The sequence below is a fragment of the Lissotriton vulgaris genome, chromosome 3_1 (genome assembly GCF_964263255.1).
Source record: "Lissotriton vulgaris chromosome 3_1, aLisVul1.2, whole genome shotgun sequence".
NCBI lineage: Eukaryota > Metazoa > Chordata > Amphibia > Caudata > Salamandridae > Lissotriton > Lissotriton vulgaris.
Window position 1 is genome coordinate 1,347,268,672 of NC_141689.1, and position 22,754 is coordinate 1,347,291,425.

General features: G+C 47.2%; 1 protein-coding gene across 4 annotated transcripts in view; it reads right to left on the reverse strand.

Annotated features, from left to right (window-relative positions):
* Positions 1-22,754, reverse strand: part of GAK (cyclin G associated kinase) — a 1,908,861-nt gene that overhangs the window by 955,614 nt on the left and 930,493 nt on the right. For all 4 annotated transcript variants that reach the window (XM_086961822.1, XM_086961820.1, XM_086961821.1 and 1 more), the window contains exon 14: positions 19,643-19,765. In XM_086961822.1, the coding sequence (XP_086817948.1) occupies positions 19,643-19,765 (123 nt within the window). The remainder of the gene's footprint in view (positions 1-19,642; positions 19,766-22,754) is intronic.

Below are 22,754 nucleotides of genomic sequence, written 5' to 3' on the forward strand. Positions count from 1 at the left end.
CCGATAATACGACATCCACCACATAGTGTGGGAGAGAAAAGGAATTCAGGTTGCTCCGTTCAATCTCCAGGCATGAAGGTGTAATGTCTGGAGGTGGGGGTGTAGAACCTGCCCCTCCATCTGAGAGAGGAGGTCTGCCCTGAGAGGGAGACGGAGTGGCGGGTGAGAGGAGAGGTGGAGAAGATCTGTATACCACACCCTTCTAGACCAATCCGGGGCGACCAATATGACTTGGGCCCCGCCTTGGCGAATCTTCCTCAGAACCCGAGGAATGAAAGGTATGGGGGGGAAACGCGTAAAGGAGTTGTCTTCCCCAACTCAACTGAAACGCGTCCCCCAAGGCTCCTTGCATCGGATACTGGAGACTGCAAAAAGACGGGCAGTGAGCATTTTCGTGAGTGGCGAACAGGTCCGCCCGAGGAGTTTCCCACATCTGAAAGATGTCGTGAACTACCTCCGGATGAAGCCTCCACTCGTGGTCGGCAGAGAATTGCCAACAGAGAGTGTCCGCACGAACGTTCAGAACTCCGGCCAGATGATTTGCCATCAGACAAATCTGATGGTCCTGAATCCAGGACCAGAGCCGCAGAGCCTCCCTGCTGAGACACTGCGACCCCACTCCTCCCTGCTTGTTGATGTACCACATCGCGGTCGTGTTGTCCGTCAGGGCTTGGACTGACCGACCACGAAGGGAAGGGAGGAAGGCCTTGAGCGCCAAACGTATCGCCCGCAATTCCAGAAGGTTGATATGAAGCAACCTTTCCTCTGGAGACCAAAGACCTTTGACCTCCAGGTCCCCCAGGTGAGCACCCCACCCTAGAGTGGATGCATCCGTTATTACTGTGGCCACCGGAGGAGGCAGTTGAAAAGGCTTCCCTTGAGACCGGTTGCCTTCCACGCCCCACCAAGACAGATCCGCTGCAGCTTCTCTGGAGATCCTCACTGACTCCCTGAGATCTCCGTTGTGCTGATACCACTGCCTGCGGAGGCACCACGGGTGTGCCCTCATGTGCCAGCGTGCATGGTTGACCAACAGAATGCATGAAGCCATCAGACAGAGCAGGCGAAGGACCTTCACGACTGGAACGACCGCTCCATTGAAAAATAAAGGAATCATATTCTGAATGTCGCGAATCCTTTGAGGAGGAGGGAATGCACGACATACAGTTGTGTCCAGTACAGCACCTATGAACAGGATGCGCTGGGAGGGCACCAGGTGAGACTTGGGTACATTTATCGAAAAACCCAACCTGTACAACAACTGGGTTGTCTCTTGCAGATGTTGGAGCACTCTCTCCGACGGATCCGCTTTGATTAGCCAGTCGTCCAAATAGGGGAACACTGGAATCCCCGACCTTCTGTGATATACTGCCACCACCGCCATCACCTTGGTAAAGACTCGAGGCGCAGTAGTAATTCCAAAAGGAAGGACCGCAAACTGATAAGTGTTGCGACTCCACCGTAAAACGGAGATACTTCCTGAGCGACTTCAGGATTGGGATGTGAAAATACGCATCCTGTAAGTCGAGCGACACCATCCAGTCTTCTTCCAGCAGCACTTCAAGAACCTGAGCAAGGGTGAGCATCTTGAATTTCTCTTGTTTTAGATGAAGATTCAAGATCCTGAGATCCAGGATTGGACGAAGTCTGCCATCCTTCTTGGGAATCAGGAAATACTGGGAGTAGCATCCCTGACCCCTTTCCTGCTCTGGGACCACCTCTATCGCACCCTTTCTTAATAGAGTCTGCACTTCCTCCTGTAAAAGCAACAGATGTTCCTCCGTGCAAAAACCTTGGCAAGGAGGGTAATTGGGAGGGAATTCCCGAAAGGGAAGGGCATACCCATTTTCTACGAGATTGAGAACCCAAAGACCTGATGTAACCGATTCCCAATCCCGTAGAAAGTGGGTAAGCCGACCCCCCACCGGACCCGCATTATCCCGAATGGCGGATCTAGGGCTGCTTTTCTGAGGCTGGGGGGTTGGAGGAGGTGGAGGAGGAAGAGGCCTGACGTCCACGAGGACGAGCTCTTTGCTTTCTCCTGTAAGATCTGTACAAGGGATTCTGCTGCTGCTGTTGCTGCTGCTGCTGACCTAGTCGGTAATTCCGAAAGGAAGAGCATCCAAAACCTCTGAACCTCCTGGCCGAAGAACCTCTGATCTGGAAACCTAAAGATTTAGCAGTTGCTCTACTGTCTTTAAATCTCTTCAAGGCCGTATCAGCTTTCTTGCTAAAGAGACCAGATCCATCAAACGGCAGATCCAGCAAAGCCGCTTGAACATCTGCCGAAAAGTCTGAAGATTTCAGCCAAGCCAATCTCCTAGTGGCAACCGCAGTGCCCATTATACGTGCCACCGAGTCTGCAGTGTCCAAACCACTCTATCACTTGGTGTGTTGCAGCCTGTGCATCTGATAATACCTCCTCAAATCCTTCCTGTTGGCATCAGGACTCTTAGGAGCTAAAGTACGCATAGTATCCATAAGGGCATGCACATACCTCCCCATTAGGCAAGTGGCATTAGTTTACTTCAATGCCATACTTGCAGAGGAGAAGGTCTTTTTAGCCACCTGATCCTGTTTCTTTGCCTCTTTATCACCGGGCACTTGAGGAAAGGCACTCACATTCTTTTTGGAACAGGCTGCTTGAATGACTAGACTCTCTGGTGATGGATGAGTCGTCAGAAAAGCAGGGTCTTCAGGTGCAACCCTGTACCTTCTCGCCACACTCTTAGATACTGCAGGAGCTGACAGTGTTTTTTTCCACACCTCCATAATAGGTTCCGTTAAGGCATCATTAAACGGAAGCAATGGTTCCACCACAGAGCTAGGTGAATGCAAAACTTCTGTTAGAAGATTGGACTTAAACTCCACTGTTGGTAAAGTCAATTGCAGAAGTTCTGCCACCTTCCTCATCACTACATGATAGGGCTGGACGTCCTTTGAAAGTGCATCTGAGCCTGATGGCAACTCCCACTCTGGAGAGAAATCCAAGCTACCAGCGTCAGCCAGATCCTCAAAACAGTCCTCCTCCAGGTCACCTTCCTCCATATCAGGATGTGATTCTATATACCTTTGCTCTTCCAAAAGGCGTTGTGGCTCCCTTCTGGACCTCTCCTTTACATGCTTCGCAGTCGGATCCACCAACGGCTCCGACAGAGTCGGGATCGACGTCGATATCTAATTCGATGGCCCAATGGGATGCTCTAGAGGTCGATCTGGAGCGGGCGACGCCGGAACCGGCGTCGACGACCTCGGCGGAGCCGGGAATTGCCAATGTGGCTACGGAGCCGGCCTATAGGGCATGAATGGAGCAGGAGGATAGGAGTGAGGGACTCCTAAATTGAAGGCCAGAGGACCCATGGGACCCGAAGGTGTACCAGAGGGGTACCACGCCCTTGAAAAGACGCAATACATTGAGTTTAAAAATGCTGATGGGTCCTGGCCTGGGGCTGGAAAGGGTGGCTGAAAACCCTCAGGCTGATCATGTGGAAGGTTTGGAGTCGGCTCTTCGACAGGCGCAGAATACATATCCACCTGAACTTCTTCCTCTTCCCGGGTCGGGGACGGCGCCGGAGACGGATTCAAAGTCGGAGCCGGCGACTGTACCTGCGACTCCGCAGGTGAGGCCTCACCTTCATGATCCGAGACATCAAGCGTGACCACCTTCGAACGTACCTTCTTCAGCGACCTCGACCCAGACTCCTTACCGGAATGACATCGGGACTCATGCCTCTTCTTCTTTTGTCTCCTTCTCGACTTCGATGCATGGTCTGAAGGGGACTTCGAAGTCTACTCCTCTCGAGATCTGGATCTTGACTTCGATCTCGACCTTCGAGAGCGAGACCTCGAAGATTTTCCCTTGCCAGCCTTCAGCTTCGCTACCAGGAGTTTGGTCTCTCTTTCTCTCAGGGCCTTCGGGTTCATCTTCCGACAAGATGAACATCCATCCACATCGTGATCAGAGCTCAAACACCAAATGCAGTCCTGGTGCGGGTCAGTTATGGACATCATCTTCCCGCACTCCCTGCAGGGCTTGAAGCCGGTCTTCCTTGTCGACATTGCGAAGAGACAAGAAACAAAGAAGCAGAAAGCAAATATTAAGGCAACAAAGTCACCAGTTGGCTACTGAGATTCCCGAAACCGTTAAGAGTCGACGACGCGGAAAAAAAGTAACTGATGTCATCACGCCGGCGTGGGCCTATTATGGGCGTCTGTGACGTCAGCGGAGTCGCGTGCGATGCCGTGTCTCTATGACGTCCAAGTCCACGTCGGCGCGAAGCTACAAAAAGAATTTCCGAATGTTGCTGACGCAAGGGGATATTCACAAGGTGAGGAATCCACTGGCAGATGTAGCTATCAGAATTAGCGTTTTGTAGCGTGATGATTTATGACAACCTGTTACTGGAACAAGTGTGTTGAGAACGACATAGTACCAAGTACAGGAGGTTCTCGCTATTTCAGGTGATTAACATTGTTAGCATAACACATCTATGATTGTCTGAATCATTGGTATAATTACTGATATAGTGCATATGTTGTTTTCACTCAGAACAGACAGAAGTAGATGATTCTGCAAGTAAGATCCCGGCAGGTCCTGGTAGCAGAGTCTGCGGTGTCTCTTCTCTCTGTTTTGTTTCTCTTCCCAAAACCCCTTCCCTGAGGACGGAGAGGACTTTGAAGACTTGTGCCTGAAACTATCTCCAAGGGTTTGATCACAAGCTTGCCACCTGAACGGAACCCCAGGACCATTGGGTTCTATTCTGCCTGTGCCTGTTTGCTGTTGGGCCTTTAGTTCTTATTCCCTTGCTGGAGTTGTGACTCGGGTGCCTTCGCCCTCCAAGGTCGAGACAGCTCGGAGACTGGTCGCCCCGCTGCAGAGAGCCCCGCTCAAGCTTGAGTCGCTCTCCGCTTCAGAGCCGGGCCGCCCGCTCTCCTGTCACCTCGCCTGCTATGGAGCACGCTGTGCACCTCTCCTCTTCTCCCACCAGAATCTGCACGGAGCGCATCTGATAGCCTCGGACGGTCCGTACGTCGTCACGTACCCGACTGTCTCGCTTTGCCCTCCTGCATACCAAGGCTGTGCCGCACCTCAAGAAAGGCCTTCCGTACTGAGGTACCGAAGGCCCGGTGCTGCACCCGTCTGCCCGAGAACGCGATGCCCCACACAGATCCACAGGTACGACCTGACGTGCTAAGATGTAGTACACCCCGCAGGCCTGAACGGCGCCTCGCCCCGTGAGCTGCATCAGACCCCGGATCGCCACCACCCTCCACATCGTCTCGCTCACCCGCCTCAAACCTCGAGGGGGCTCCAAGCCGGATAGATCCTCTGGAGAACCGTTGGCCTCGTCCCGGGTCCGCCCTCCCCAGTAGCCGTGCCTGAAACGCCTCGGACACTCATCGCAAGGTACACTTGAACTCCCGAGTTCGCATCAGATCCAGGGTCCGCAACGTTTGTTTTCCCTGTCATTGTATCTTGCTAACCAAGAACACTTAAGAACAATCGCCTATTTAAATCTGGTGGCCTTCAATCGCTAAACGTTATATGGTCTTGTGATAATTCTGCATGTCTATGTATTTTTGATACAATTCTACGACTGGTGTCCGTCTGTGGTGGGTCAGTGGGTTTCCTGTATGTGATCATAAATGCTTAACTAACTATCGCCATGAAGATTACCCTTGTCTGCTCGCATCACACTACCTAGAGGGTGAGCAAGGGTTATTTCTAAAGGAGTAGTTCTCTTACCCTGACTAGAGGAGAGGGTCCCTATTTGCCACAAGTGCATACCTGTGCCAACCAGAGACCCCCGATTCTAACACACCACTACAGTGCACCGCCGGAACCCCGGTAGAGGCCAACAGAAGTAGAGCACAAGGCAAGCTAAGTCAAAAGAGGCCAAGAAGAGGACCTAGAAAAGAAGCGGCCCAGAGGCACAACCTGGGACGAACCCGGGGCATCGGCTCACCAGAGCCGACACAAAAGAAGGCCAGAGGAACCAAGGAACCCGAGAGGGCAGACACCGCGGCTCAACGGAGAAAAAGAACTACACAATAGTCAACAAGTACCCCACCTGCGTTGGGACACGTCCCCAAACAATACCAGGGGAAAAAACCTCTTAGGGGTAAAATCCTGCAGCAGAGGAAAAACCTAAAGGACCACAGACAGCACCGCAGGCGGTTTAACAAGCAGCCAAACGTACAAAAAAGATGAAGGGCCAAACCAGCAGCCGAAGGCACAGCGAGGACAATTTGACCTCAAAGGCCCACTCTAACCAAAATTAGACACATATGTAACCTCGAGGAGTCGCGAGAAGAACCGGAATGAAACCACCACAGGGTCGAAAGTCCGACCAGCAACCAAGCGCAGAAAGGCCAATGAAGGGCCACCAAGGCAGGCTGCAACCACAACCAGACTGAAAACAAAGACCGCGCCCCAACGGAGCAAGGGATAAACGTCTCCAAAGGAACACATCAGAACCTACCACCAAACTTACGAAGGATGAGGAGGACGGAGGCCTGCACGAAGCCGCTGAATCGCAGAATCTGCGTGGGTGTTAAACAGAACGACTCCGTCAAAGGGCAAATCGGCCAATCGTTTCCCCGGATGTTTTCAGCGAAGACTCCATCTCGCAACCAGGCGTGGCGCCGGAGGGCGACTGAACACGCCGTAGCACAGCCAAGACAGTCCGCTACATCCAAAGCTTAACGCAGAATGTACAACGCCAACTTGCGACCATCGAGCACATGGTTCCGCAGGTCTGCCCCTGCTCCATCCGTGGCAAAGAGGGCTACAAGGGCCTCTGAGGAATCCCAGAGGGCAGCTGTAGCCGAAGCCAGAAGAGCATGTTGAGCGCACGCAGAGCGGTGCTCGAAGAGGCAAAAACATTACGCCCCCAAGAGTCCAGTCAACGGGCCTCCTGCGACAGTGGGAGCAACACCGGGGGCAAAGATGGAAAAGCAGCCTAAAGGACAGGGCCCTGGGTGGAAGGATGGGAAGAAAGGCAAGCAGGCCCATGTAGAGCCGGGCGTTGGCGGCAAAGCAATGGCTGAGGCACCGGGTCCCCCGAAGCAGGGTGTCCCCAGGCCCCCAAAAGGGAATCATGGAGGGACGCTTCAAACAGAAGCAAGGGCTCCCCGCCAGAGCACTGGTGGAGAACCTCAAATAAATGGTCAGGAGGCACCTGCGCGATCGGGAAGCCCATCTGCAAAATCCCGGCAGCCCGGGTGATAGCCCGGACAAAGGCGCGCCTGCCGCCGACGGACCGCGCAAAGGCGAGAGCAAATCTTCTGTGGGCGAAGGCTGCAAGCTTAGCCTCCCGTCCCCACGCCCCGCGAGTGGAAGGAAAGGCCCACACAGAATGGACGGAAACCCCACCGAAGAGTGGGAACCTGAGGGCCCTCCGGAGAAGACGAGTCAGTCGCAGGGACGGCGCCACGCAAGGGGCGGAACCACGTTCTCGGAACTCGCGGCCGCGGTAGAGCTAGCCCCAGGGGGCGCCGGAGAGAAAGTACCTTGGCAACCGGACTCCAGCGAGGAACAGACCAGAAGGCGGCAATCGTCCGGAGGTGAAGGAACGCCTGGCGAAGAGCCGACGCACCAACGCCGAATCGGCACCGGAGAGACCACGACGCGTGCTGGACCGTCCTCTACCAGGCCCGGCTCCACCACCGGCGCTGCGTCCCCCCGAGGAGTCGGGCTCACCTCCACAACCACTTGTTGCGCAGGACGAGGCGAAACGGCGCCAGCACGACCCCGGAGGGGCCCACTGCCGGTGGAGAGGGACGTGGGGAGGCACCCCCGCCCGGCCTCAACCCGCGGCGCCATACGGCCCGAGGAAGAAAGCCGCTGGCGCCAGACCGGCGCCTGCTTGGCCTCTAGGAAGGCATCCGCCTGTCCAGAAGGCCGAGGGGAACCCGAAGACGAGCCCCAGTCCCGGTGACACCCTGCGACGCCACAGGGAACCCCGTAGGGCTTTGTGGCGAGGCGGGGCACCGTGGGTCAAGGAGGGGGACCCCGTAGGGCTGCACCCCACCAACACCACATCACCCACTCCCGAAGTCAACCGGTCATAGGGAGTAAGCAACAATATTCTTTCTGCGTATGCAATCGTAAAAGGTCGCATGCATGATGGCAAGCTCCATCCTAGTTGCACAAAGATGGAATCTCTAGGAGACAGCACAGCTCAGTTGGCAGAATTAAAAGCACTGTTACTGGCACTTGTAAATACGGATCGAGAATTGCCCACACTAATCATGTGTGATTCCTTTTACTGTGTACAGTCGTACAATGAGTACTTACAACACTGGGAACAAAACAGGTTTAAAGATGCAAAAGGTGGCACAAATAAAGCACAAAATGCTATGGGAACAGGAAGCGGAATTGAAATCAGAGCTACCGAGGACTCATGTGATCCACACACTGAGTCATCAACGTGATGGTGTGCACGTTGAAGGGAATTCATTGGCTGATAAAGCCACAAAGAGGGTTGTTCGCACAGCTTCTGTGTCTGCGCTGACTCGTTCAAAGACGGGAATAAACTGAGATATAGGAGGCACAGTAGTACATAAAAAATGTCCACTCAAATACTCCTACAAGTTAGATGCACAAAACATTCCATATGCTCAGATTCATGGAGTGGGGAATAGAGTAATACCAAATATGGATCGTAGGCAAGGTTTAATATTAGCTGCAGACAAAGTTTTGGGCACTGCGCACACAGGCGTTACAGCGACTATTTCTTTACTGAAACAGCGCTATCAGTGGCCAGGGTTATCTAAGCAAACTATGTCTTAAAATGCGACATCTGCCAGCAGATGAAAGGCTCCACTGTTGCACGTCTGTCACAGATGCCATTACTGAAGTCAGACAAACCTCCTGCATGTGTGTACTTGGACCACTGTGGCCCCTTATAAATGGACGGGGTTTACAGATATATCATGGGGGCAGTGGATTCCTGATCAAGATTCCTATGGTTATGGCTTCAGCGTTCTGCTGATGCTAGAACTGTTATAAAAGATTTGCAAGTCTTTATCGGTACATACGCAATTTGCACGTTACACTCTGACCACGGCCCTGCGTTTACCTCTCGGGCTTACGAAGAGGCCATGGAAGGAATGGGCGTTGCATTGCGGTTCTCATCTCCATATCATCCTGAGGGAAATTATGTTGTGGGGAGAAAAAAACTGGACTTAAAGCAGTCGTTAACAGCTAGGGTATTAGGCAAGGGCGGTACTTGGTTCATACACCTTTATGGGGTCCAGCAGGTATTAAACAACCAGCCAAGAAACTCACTAGAAGTGTCACTCCATGTGATGTCCTCTTTGGGACACAAATATGGGTACCTGATCTTGATTGTGAAGGTGCAGTGGCGGATGAAAAACCATTTGATATCCATGATCATTTAGCTGTTTTACAGTATCTAAAAGAATCCAGGACGAAACGAAGCAATGTCCATCTAAAACAGACCGTCACTGAAGAAGTCAAGGTAGTCACAGCAAGCCCTGACTGGCTTCCCAAAGTCGGGGATCAGGTCAGAGAGAAAATTGCGGACAAATAGGAATTTGGACCTTCTTACAGAAAACCTATATCAGTCCTTGCAGTACATAAAACAAGAACTGTGCTGCTTCCGCCTCTTGCCGGAAAAAGGGAGAAAAGATTAGTCTCAATCGACTTAATCAAACCACACTATGTGGCTGATACTAAACAGTAGGCCTAGTGGTCTCTGATGTAGCAGACGTCCTACTTTAGCTACAATCCAAGAAGTTCAAACAGAAAGACTCATCACGTTTGAAGAGCCACCTGTAAGGAATGAAGGACTGAGCAACAATGCTATTGAACTTGTTCCACTTGAACTGAACATTCAAATTCAAAACGAAAAATAGAATAATTCACAAGTTGCAATTCGGCCAAATGCAGACATCTACATCAACTTGCCTCATCGAGAGGATAATAACATTTCAACCAATCCCGATGCAATTCCTACAATTGATCGAACAGCATCTGGCTATTTCATTAACTTTGATACATTTTCACTGCATCCAAGTGAGCCGGAAACTACGCCAGCCAAAACACCATTCAAGCAAGAATTAAAGAACTTTCTTCTCTTTCTTCAAAAGACATACCTGGTAGCACCTTGGATTGAACTCTGGGTAATTTCTGGGATAATGTTTTTCTTTTATGGCTAGGTTTAGTATGGACTTTTAGCATGCTTATTAAATGACATTATCTTCAACGAGATTCCACAGCCCGAAAGGTCAACATCCTCCAGAAGCCACACACATCATCACATCGTGAACAAAGAGACTTGTCATCAGTGAACATCACAGCTGTTCCTATACCTCATGGTATAGTATGGGACAAATGATTTTAACATATTCAGACCGACCGAACTTAAAAAAATTAATCATGTATTTAAAATATCCTAAAGTGATTTCATTACTTCCAGTACATTTTCTGATGATTGGGACACTGAAAGAGTTAATAACATGTTATCTAATCTGTAAAAAACTGCTGCATTTTCTAATACTGAAATGTTGGAGGGTTCATCAGACTATGACAAATTGTATTGTTATCAACTACTAAAGTACAATAGATCAGACCCCCAATTGGAAGGAGTGAGTGGTTTGGCCCTTAGACACAAACACATATCATAAACGGTTCCTGCACATCACCGAGGGACTTCGTTTACATAGGCCAGACCCACGATATGTACAGAGAATATCCAGGGGTAGTGACATCCTATAGGGTTGGGAAGTTGTGTCTAGATTAGCTACAAACCTCAACACTTACAGTGGTAAAACACTTTGCTTTACTTTAAGAAATCTTGGGATTTACCATATACATTTATTGCCGAAGTGGGGACCGGGAAGTGTTTCTTAGTGGTACAAACTGCAAGAACGCTTTAAGCGGTTCTCTCATATGCCAAGACATTGTTTTACACAGAGCCTGCAATGGTTCAGTTTGGAATCTGTCTTGCCACATGAAAGGAATACCAGCTGCTGTGATAACGCCAGTGTTTGAGCTACTTTCGAACGGGAGCTACTTGAAGCTGGCCGATCAAGATTTTTGTGGCATGCTTCCAGCCATTACATATCTGGTCACTATGAACACCAGTGTTACTTGCTGTATGCAGGTATTGTTTCATCCGACAAATACAGCCAAGGGCGGCGCTAGTATGGTCTTTGCATAATGTTTTGCTGATAGTGTGATGATTTGAGCAGAATGAAAGCCATGCTTTTACAGGAAACTGTGCCGTTAGCCTCCGTTCAAGAAAGCTTTGAACTGCAAGTTGCAAGGACCTCAACAGAGATACTGGTACTAATACACCTATTTAAGACCATAGGGTCCGGATTCCTTAGCACTGTCCAAACAATCCTCTGGAGTTATTCCTAACTTCATACACTACGTTTTTGGAAGCATTTCCAAGGGTCTACCTCTGATCCTGCTCGCTGTAGCTGGAATCCTGATTGTCGTTTACCTGCTTCGCAATGGACGCACCATCTACCAGCAAGATTGCAAAAGCTCTCCTGGAGAGATATTACAGTGAGCGCGTGGTACAGCATCTGGGTGCACCTTGCCTACGGGAACCAAGTGCTTCTTGGTTCCTATCCTTCAGACCAGTCTTTGAGGACTGCGTCATACCTGTTTTCCGATGCCTGTTCTACGGAAGCGAATGCGAGTTGGACATCTGTCTGACCCCTCTGACTTAGACACCAGCGGACTTAGACTCCAGGCTGGAACCACTGCGGTCCCATCCTCGACTCTGTCCCCGGCGTATTCCCATCTTGACATATGCTTTCCTTGAGGAACTGTAGGATCCTTTTTTGACAATTAAATTTCAGCTCCAACATTGACACAAAGGTTTTAAATTCAGCAGCGGAAGCCCATATGCAAGCCTCCGGCAACGAGGAGTTACATCTATGCACACTTCACGTCCTATGCGAGGTACTACAATGTTTGTCTCCTACAACAGCAGGCACCGACAATGTTCTGTCTCCCAATCAGGAGATTTAATCTGAATCTGGGTCACTACGTGCTGGGAACAAATATGGAACTTTTCCTTTCCCTTCGTTTACTCTCGAAATATTTTTTTTTTCCAAATTCACACTTTCTATCTCACTGCATGGCCTTTTAGGTATGCTTGCAGTAGTTCAAGGAAAGACTGCTTTGTATGGACATAGCGCCTTATAAGGTCTTCAGCTTTTTATGGACTAAACCTTTCACCTAGTTCATGACGAGGGTGGGTTCTGCCCGATCGATACTGCTAAGCTGTCATTCTTAGCACATATGAATAATGGATGAGTACACTCTCCAGGAGGTACACTTCATCTCTCCCATCGACGCACAAGGTTTAATCCCAAAAAGTCATCCTCATACTGAACAATGGGTAACACATGCACATAGACTGTATAAATACAGCATCTCTTGCTATCAGTAAGCAGGAGGGTCCTGAGACTTTTAGGCCGACACACTGACTAAAGACGCTGCTGCTCCGGCATGACATCGCTCCAGCTGACAGTCGTCTAACCATCCCTTGCGGGGTGTCCAACTGGAGACCAGGACAAAGTCCCCCACACTTACTATTCAGGTATGGGGTTGGAATAAATCCTAGCGGGATTCTTGGCTCTTAGATTCTAGGCTATTGGGCTTATTAGCTCTTTCGCACCAACTCACATGGTGGGTACACTTAGGTACGACTAGACAGGCATCTTAGGAGTACACACTATTTTATAAATGCATTCTATATACATGTATAGGTTTGTGACCATTGCAAAATGGTAGAACAATACTATTTCTTCTTATTCACTGTACTGCTGGCTCTATATCTCTGTTACCGTGTTACAGTTGTAACAGCGCACTTATTCTACATGAGAATTACTATATAATAATTTCTTATTGTAAACACGTTCGACTGTTTCTTCTCTGTATCTCTCAGAGTAAAAACAAGCAAGCACGAGTGACTGAGTGAAAAGTAATATATTGTTTCCACAAGTCTGAAATTATTGTATTCTAAATTTGCACAAACTAATCTCTCTGAAAACAGGAGATTCTAGTGGCCCTGCGAGCTAGCTAATGCGAACCATATGCTAATACATTTGGCGGGGTTTTACACAGATTCAGTCTGCCATTAGACACACAGTATATGTTATCCTTAATCATCGTAGGTCCTGCATGACATGGTACTTTTTGGGACTACACTACAGTCCAAGGTGAGACGAACAAAAGAGAATGTTGGAACAATGCATGAAATCAATGCGTGAGAGTGGCTTTATAGGCTCTGCATGCCATTTGAAGAGCGGAACGGCATCAGTGTGGACTTAGACAGCCCCCACCTAGTGTTGCGCAGTAGTACTGCTAAAAAGAAAAAGTTTCTCAATCCAATCCAGCCTGATGCCTCAGGTATATTCAAAAGGTGAGGAATCTGCGGCTAGAAGTCTATCCGAAACAAAATCAGGCTTACTTTACAGTTGGTTAAAGGGAAGCTCCTTTAATTGTCTGTCAAAGCTCATGAAGGCGGGGTTTGTTCGGTTATGAAATAGGATGGAATTCCAGATTTTGGGGGCATTGCCCAAAAAGGAGCGTGAGAGGGCATTTTGTTTGTGGGTTTTTTTTTGGGTGGGATGAGAAGCAGAGTTTTGGTGCTCCTCAGAGTTCTTGTCTAATATGCCTTGACTAATTTGGAAGCAAAGTATGTTAACTTCCCAGTGTGCAGGACTTTGTGAGTGGGGCAGGTTGTTTTGATAGCAACAGGCTTTGTTTAGGAGTCATTTAGAAGAGGAGATGTAATTGTGTCTTTTTGCTCCAGTGACTATCCTTGCTGCTGCATTAAGTGTGGCTCTTAAAGGTGTGATTTTGCAGTCAGAGTGACAGTATCAACTCTTGGGTGGCAGTTTTTAAATTGTTTAGGGGGGAGCAAGGGCTTGATTTTGTGGAGGAGTTTTAGGTTGTAGAATGCTCTGTTAGCCAAGTTATTTATATGTTGGCTCATGCTCAGGGGTGGGTCCCAGTATATCCCAAAGGATTTGATGGATTTAGATAACCTCGGTTTGCAGTTAAGAGCATCAGTGGTGTTTAGACACTCTTGGACCTGGGTGTTATGCCCATTATTGGACAGGAGTTGGATTTCTGATTGGTCTTGGTTGAGTTTCAGGTGGTTGCGTGACAGCCAGTTTAGGATTTTTATGACAGTGGTGTTTAGTCTCCGTAGGTCTTCAAGTGAGTTTTTTTTTCTAGAGAGATCTGGATGTCGTCTGTATAGAAGTGGTAGAGGATGCTTGATTGTTTGAGAACTGATGTGAGGGTCCCATGTATATACTGAAGAGTGTAGCAGAGGGGACTGGGCCTTTGGGGACACCCCTAGTTACAGTAAATGTGTCAGAGGACAAGTTGTTAATTTTTATTTGTTGGGAACGATTGTGAAGGTAGGAGAAGAAATATTTCAGGACCAGGCCGTCCGCTCCAATCCTTTTCTGGAGGGATTCTAGAAGCAACTTATAATCAACTGAGTCAAAGGCCGCTTATAGGTCTAGGAGGATGAGTAGGCACCATTTGTCCTTGTTCAGTGTCAGGTGTATATCGTTAGTGATGTTCAGTAGAGCGGTTTCTGTGCTACATCCTTTTATGAAGCCTGATTGTAGTGAGTCGAGAAGATTGTTTGAGCCAATGTGTTGGTTGAGTTGGGAGAGAACACATTTCACAAGTATTTTGTCCATAATGGGAAGGTTGGAAATAGGTCTGAAGTTGTTGAGGTCGTCTAAGTCCGCACCTGGTTTCTTAAGCAAGGGAATGACTTGTCCTAATTTGAGGCAATCGGGCACCAACCAGTTGCTCAGGGAGCTATTTATTATCCTGGCCTAGAGTGGTTTTAGGGCATGGTTGAGGTTCTTAGCCAGAAAGGCCAAAAGAGGATCAGCTAGGTGAGAGGAGGACTTGGTATTCACGATCATCTGAGATGTCTTCCTCCGACAGCGTGTTGAATGTCCTCCAGTTCTTGAGAGTTAAGGGAGATCCTGGGTTGGTATTGCCATCATCAGGCTCCGGGTGGGAGGACACCACCTTTGAGTTTGGCAAGGAAGTAGGTGTGTTGGTTTCTTCCATGCTGAAGGGAGAGTTTCCGGTGGATGTCAGAGTGTGGTGGTCCAGGGATAGTTCAATCTTCGTGATTTTGTCATTTAAAAATGTCACGAAATTGTTGCAGTGCTCTTTGGAGACATGGGGGTTTGGTTTAGGTGGATTTGAGGTTTGTTGTTTAATGATGTTGAACAGTTCTTTGGGGAAGTTTCTTGCTTTGTCTAGTGCTTTGTGAAAGAATACGGCTTTTTTTTTTTAAATGTGATTTTTATATTTTCAACTTTCTACTCTTAAGTTGATGAAAGTGGGTTGGGGTGGGTGCTGTTCTCCACAGTCTTACTGTTGCTCCCAGTTGTCCTCTTCCTGTATTGAAATATTTGTAATAAAATATTTGTTGAACCAGGAGCTGTAGGGAGTATCTATTTTTTGTAAGTTTCCGGGGATCTAGATGGTCAACGATGGATGGAATTGTAGTGTTCTAGTGGGTCGCAAAAGCATCTGTTGAGAGGTTGACAGTTGGGGCAGAAGTAGATTATCATTCTGTCTGAATGCAAGTCATGCTCTTCTTAGGGTATGGGGGTTGGATATAGGGATGAAAAGTATGCATACCAGCAATCTTCTGTTATATACGATTTTGGTATTAGGATTTTTTGTTTATTGGTGTTTGCAATGATACGTCAGAAGGTACAAGCTTCTCTGGTCCTCACTGCCCTGAGACGACCTTGCCATCTGCTATATTCACATCCTGCGTTCTTCTCGTTCAGTAATATTTTGTCATATTTCCTTTTTGCGGTTATGTGTTCTTCAAAGGTTTGTTAGGAAAGGCACTAAAATACTGCACAGTTCAATTATACGTGAGGGTGGAACTGTAGGCTTAAGAAATCTACCAACCTGAAATAGTAATAAATTTAGTTACAGGGAAGGAGGTTTAAAGGGCAATTTGGCTGTGCACGAAGGGCTGGTCTGACAAATCAGCATGTGACGTTTTCTTATGCAGTTCATGGGCCTGTTTTATGGTCAGGTGAGCTGGTGTTTACTGTTGAGTTCCCTGATATTACCACAAACATTGAGTGCAACAAACAGAAATGCATCCAGTCTCCCATACCTTCCAAAACCCCTATACAGCGCATCTTTGCATGTTCAAAACTGACTTGATTTGCAAATGTGGGTGCCTTTTTTAGTTATATTGTATGCTATTGGAGTGTCACTTATTTCGGTGACTGAACCCACTTTTCTGCACCAGTCCGACCCTAGTTAACTTTTAAGGGTAAGGCAGAGCCTTGCTCAAACTCTTCACTTTTTAGTATGGCATATTTATTGGAGATATAAATGTTATGAAGGATTTAGAGCACTGTTGGTGCTGACATTAAGACAGGAAGTAAGATTACTCTCCGAACCTCTACTGACCAAGGCAATTTCATGCACGTAACGCAAGCTATGCAATAACCTACCGATTCATTTCCGGCCCTGCGCGACAAATCGAAGAGTGACGTAGAACAGTTAGAGGACGAGGACTGGCTAACAGCGCTGATGTCCCCACGGGAATTGGCGATAAACCACCTATTCCGCTTGATACAGCTCAATATTTTGCACAGGACGTACATGTCAGGTCCCTTATTGGCTAAGCTAGGCAGACGTCCTAATGACCTGTGTCTACGAGGCTGTGGCATGACGGGTACCTTTTATCACACTCTATGGGAGTGTCCTCTAATTCAATTCCTATGGACCGGGGCAACCAAGAAAATGACGGAGGCGCTGGGGAAACCAATCCCACTGACACCCAAGGGAGGGATCCTCAATGTCTGGGGGTGACAGATCTGACAGATAGAACACCAATGGCTGGCCCTGGGATGTCTCCTAATAAAACGCTCTATAGCAATGAATTGGGGCACTCCAGAACGTCCGCTGATAGTGAGATGGGTGGTGGAAATGGACAGATCTATGATAGCCGAAAAGACCGTCTATAAGCTTAGGGGCTGCCCCAAAAAATGGGACAAAAAGTGGGGGCATTGGAATGCATATAGGGGCGAAATTTGCAGCTCTGCTACTGCTGACACGGCTGTGGAAAGATCAAGACCTTTACACCGAGTCTCTAGCTCATGGGTACTCACAAACTTTCTCTCAGGGGCCAAATTTACAGTGTGGTTTGTGTCCGAGGGCCGCAACGGTGGGGGCGGGGTCAGTGAGTGGGGGGGCGGGGCTAGAGCCAAAAAAAAAAACTGTGACCATTAGGTTGAACACAGGCCCCTGCAGCGGACCTCTTTGTCCACTGAGCCACCAGACCTAGCATACACAAATCTCTCTCACTCTCTCTCTGTCTCCCTCCCTCTCTCTATCTCTTCCTTCATCTGTCTCCCTCCCTCCCTCCTTCCTTCTCTTTATCTCTCTCCCTCCCTCTCTCTCTCTCCCTCCCTCTCTCTCTCTCTCCGTCTCTCTCTCTGTCTCCCTCCCTCTCTCTCCCTCCCTCTCGGTCTTCCTCCCTCTCTGTCTCCCTCCCTCTATCTCTCCCCCTCTGTCTCCCTCCCTCCCTCTCGCTCTTTCTCTCTCTCCATCCCCCCCTCTCCATCTGTCTCCCTCCATCCCTCTCTCTGTCTCCCTCCCTTCCTCTCTTTCTCTGTCTCACTCCCTCTCGCTGTCTCCCTCCCTCTCTCTCTCTCTCTGTCTCCCTCCCTCTCTCTTTCTCGGTCTCCCTCCTTCTCACCCTCTGTCTCCCTCCATCTGTTTCCATCCCTCCCTCTGCCTCCCTCTGTTTCCCTCGGTCTCCCTCCCTCCCTCTGTCTGCCTCCCTCGCTCCCTCTCACTCCCTCGTCCTCCCCTGACTCTCCCTCTCTCTCCCTCCCTTACCCCCTCCTGACTCTCCCTTCCCTGACTCTCCCTCTCTCTCCCTCTCTCGCCCACCCCTGACTCTCTCCCTCCCTCGCCCTCGCCCTCCCCAAGCTCAAGAACACATTCACCTATGCAAAAATGTAAAACATGACAAAAACCAGAAACTCGGGTTATAGAAGTAAAATGGTAAATGATTTAAACATTGCAAGCATAAATAAAAACAAAGCACTGCTCAAAGATTGAGCCCTTATGTTCTGGAAACAATATAAAGCCATTTTTTGAAATTAATCACTACAATAAATTATGTTTGTTTTTGAGAACTGAACAATTAATTCCAGTCGTTCTTCTCTAACGTTGTCAAACAAATAGGCCACAGATTGGGACTTGCAGTCTCTATACAAATATGAAGAATATAACATACATGCCGGTTTAAACACACAGCTTCACACTTGTTTTTAACTGTGCTAGGAAATTTAAGGAAGCTAAGCCTTACAACTGCAAAAAAGGGTGGAACGAAATTGCAAAGCTGAGGCGCCTATCGATGAAAAAGGCCAAGCTTCAAAAGCAAAATTACAAAGCATATGTGGGAAGAAAATACACAGAGTACTCAGAAATCAGAAGACCGTATATGTCCGTAAACTGAAAAGGAAACCGTACATTTACTTGAACGGGAAAGCCAATAAAAAAGAATATGAATGAAGGCAAGAGAGAGTTAGCAAAGGCAAGAGTGAGTTCGTGAAGTCAAGAGGGAGTTAGTCAAACAGTCATTGACAAGGGCTTTCCTTATTCTTCGTTTTTGAATTCATTCATTTATTTGCCTGGCGCGCACACAACCGCCACGGTGCGCTTCACAGGTCTTTAAAAGACCATTACCTCGTTGATGAGGCTTTGTTCTGTTTCACCTCTTCTGAGGCCCCTGCAGCTCCACTCTATGGCTGGAATCTCCCGGGCCCCATAGAGCAGAGCCTCTCCGAGTCTGGTGGTGTTTGCTGACACTCTTGAATTTTTTTCTTTTAAACTGGTACAATATCTGCAAGTTCCACGGGCCGCCACGGAAGGCTTGCCGGGCCGCTGGCGGCCCGCGGCCCGTACTATGAGTACCCCTGCTCTAGCGGATACAAAATGTATGTGATTACACTGTATACTATGTTATATTTCTTATGTCAATATGCTATTGAACTGCTGACTAAGCTCTGTTTTTATTTCAATAAAAAATTGTATTTAAAAAAAAAAAGACAGGAGGTAAGAGCTCCAAAATTAAGGGGTCACGGTTGCTTTCTTGGTGTTCTGTTATCTTGACTAAGCTAGTACACAACATTTACTTTACATAGTTTAAAGCTTCAAGTTGACTAGGTGCTAAAAAAAGTAGATTAATCAAGTTAAAATGTGTTAATCATGTACATGCTCCAGTGCATTTCTACAAACACTGGATTGCTCAGATACATTTAACTGGATGTATATTGTGTATCATTTGTTCACAACCAAGGAAAGTAAAACAGTTTTAAAAATGCTATAGTGCTCTCATTTAGTGGAAACTTGTCAGTGAGAAAAACAATATGCAACTTACATTACATCAACCATGAAAGATATGGGTATGACTACGGACACAAAGTTTGTCATCTCATTTATCGACCCTTCAAGACGTCAATGGTCTAAATGTATATTGCTTTCTGATTCTAAGTATTACATTATAAGCCAAAACAACAACTTTTCCACATCAGAAAAAAATTAAAACGCACAACTTACAAGGCAGTGCACAATACAAACATTCTTCTGGTCTTGCTTCAGCCACAAATGCATATTTTTACAAATACTGTACAAATTCTGTAAATTAGGAGCACGGCGTGCAGGCCATCCACATTCAGAAACCTACAAAAACAAAGAATTATTTTATACACAGCAATGCATTACTTCTCCTTAGCATCTTTGTTAGAGGTGAGGATTAGAGTACTACAACTAAATTGGTTGTTCTTGCCCCAACAATGCTAGCACAATGATAAAAGACTACTTATAAGAGTTGTATGAAGACAAAATAAAAACATTTAACTTTTATTAAGTACCAATTTCAAGATGTAATTCCAAAGCACCATTTCAATTGTGCGCAGATTGGGAAAAAACAAAATATACATTAGTGTATATATTTCATTCAACGTTAGATCTATTATTTTAGATCTGACTTAAAAACAACTTGACTCTTGAATGTGTCAGCATCATGTCATAGAAATATTCCTAAATAAAAAAAAAAACCACAGCTATACATAGAGGGATTTCGGTTCAGCTCCCTTCATCTAGTTACTTGTTCAGCTGTCATTCACATTTTGCTTCGGCTCTCCACAACATACTTTATGGTGCAATAAGTCAATCCACATTGTCTCTCGTGCACTAAGGGTCATGACAGTTTCCCTTGATCACACCTGCACGCGCACCTAATAAGAAGCACACATCGGTGCAATGGCTTGCTTGGTCAAAGCTTTTCTTTGCCAGTGCTTTTCTTTAACTTTTCTTTGTCTTGATTTTTTTTGTTAGTTGTCTTTGTGTTTTTAACCCCATGGTTGCTAGGGCTTTTACTCCTAGAATACTAAGCCCTTATTTGGCTATTTGGGGTAGTTCGCGCTTAGGCCTCCACTAACCTTTTATCGACATAAGGTATCCACACCAAATTTGCATCCTTTTTTCCAACATCCTGGGAATTCCAAAGATACCCAGAATTTGAGGATTCCCCTGGAGAGGACTGAACATATACATAAACAAAGTGGAATCCACTCAAGGTGGTGGTGATCCTTAAAGTGATGGGAAAACACACAGTGTTGTTTAAATGCCCCTCACACACCAACAGGCCCCTTGGTGTCATGCTTCATCATCGGGGCCTTCGCACCCCTCTACGGGATGCGGCGTGCTACGACTCGCGAATACGCAGGAGCACTTTGAAGTGGACTATGTGTGGGGGTGTGTGTAGGATCAGAAATGTGAGTGAGGTGAGGTGAAAAAAGTGAAAAGTTAAAAAATACCTGGCACGTGGGAGGAAAAAATGTTTTAATTTAATCCCCGGCTGGTATTATTAAAAGAAGTGCAGGGCGTGGTTAGATAGATACGAGTTAAGGTATCAAAAACCACTAGTATAGTGTCAACATGTTTCGGAGGTCACAGCCTCCTTCTTCAGGACAAGGGTTATGCACTTACCCTCCCCCTACTCACATGCAGAATGTAAAAGTGTATTCAAAAATTAATAAAATTACCACAATGTGTAATATTCCTAACAATGTTTTTGCGAAAGCAGTTGCGCCCAGTTGGCGAAAGAACCTGCGGAAAGAAATGCATAGGTAAATACATGCAGATGTCACAAGACCATCACTGGAGAAGAAGAAAAAACCTTCTCTGAGTATCACCAGGTCATACCAAAAATAATGGGACCCTGTGAATAAAAGAAAAAGCACACAAGTGGACATGACAATACTGACACACACACATATACAAAACACATAATCACTCTCTGCTCTGATTGAGAAGAGCACACGAAAAGAAAGAGAAAGTCTTACTTAGAGTTCTAAAATATAAGACCTCATGAGCCTAAGCGTATATTGGGGATCCTTCCTTCCTGCTCAGAAAAGACCTAAAAATATGAATGAACGAGGTTCAGTTGGAAACATGGCACAATATTCAATCTACCAGGCTGCAGGGAAATGCTAGTCATTGACACCCATAAACTCACGGTTACTGCATCAGCAATTCGCCTGCCTTCCCTCAACGCGGCTCCGATGAAGTGAGCCTGTGTAGCGTCAGGGTCCTAATATATATACTATCCCTCCTACTAATTAGTGATGGTAAATTAGTTAATTGGAATCGGTGTATGCCCAAATACGGGAAAACAAACACCGAAGGTCCGGTACTGCGCTCTAACTGAACGCTGATGGCGCACATGCGCACTACCGCCTGTCAGGTGCGCATGCGCGGCCGAAAAGGGCGACCGCGCATGCGTGAAGCAGACACGCTACTCATTGTGCCCGGACAGACGCGGAGGAGCATTCTGCAGTGCCTCACGCCTTAAGGAAACGCGTGTATTTACGGGCCTCAGTTCGTAAAACGGGCAAAATCTACATGTTGCAATATTGAGGGACAAATTAAAAAATGTTATTAAATAGGTATTCAATTCATACAATACTGCAGAAAGGTGTATAAAATCCAGTAATACCTAAACCCCAGAATTTATCCAAAGAGGGAAATAACCTATTATAAATAGGAAACAAAGATAGACACTGACATGGTTAGTATACAGAATGATGTCAGTTGCAGGGTAAGGAGGCCATGTGTGCCTGGTAAAGCAATTGCAAAATAGCCAGATGAACCATATGCATCATAATTTAGGATCCGGACAGTATATTGTATCAGAGACAATTACTATCTCAGAAGGCTCCAAGGGATAGAGTCGTTAAGCCCCATTGTGTCAGTTCCCAGCCTGAACACCCATCGTTGTTCCTTTTCCAAAAGGCCCACTTCTGAGGGTAACTGTTCAATAACAGTCCACTGCAGCTCATTCACACAATGTTGGTGTTCAATGAAGTGGGTAGACATCTTGGTAGTGAGTTTCTTACATCTGATGTTACTTTTGTGTTCATTTAATCTCACTTTAACAGGTCTTGTTGTCATACCAACATATTCTTTACCACAGGGGCACGTGATTAAATATACAACATTCTTGCTGTTGCAATTTGTGAACACACGTTGCTCCCATTGTGTTCCATTTGAGAAGGTCAAGGTCAAGCTTTTTTTGGTGAGGTGGCAGTTGTTACAATTACCACACGGGTGGTGACCATGTATGCCTTGAAGTCTTGTTTGGTCCTTTTTGGTTGGAGGGGGTCTT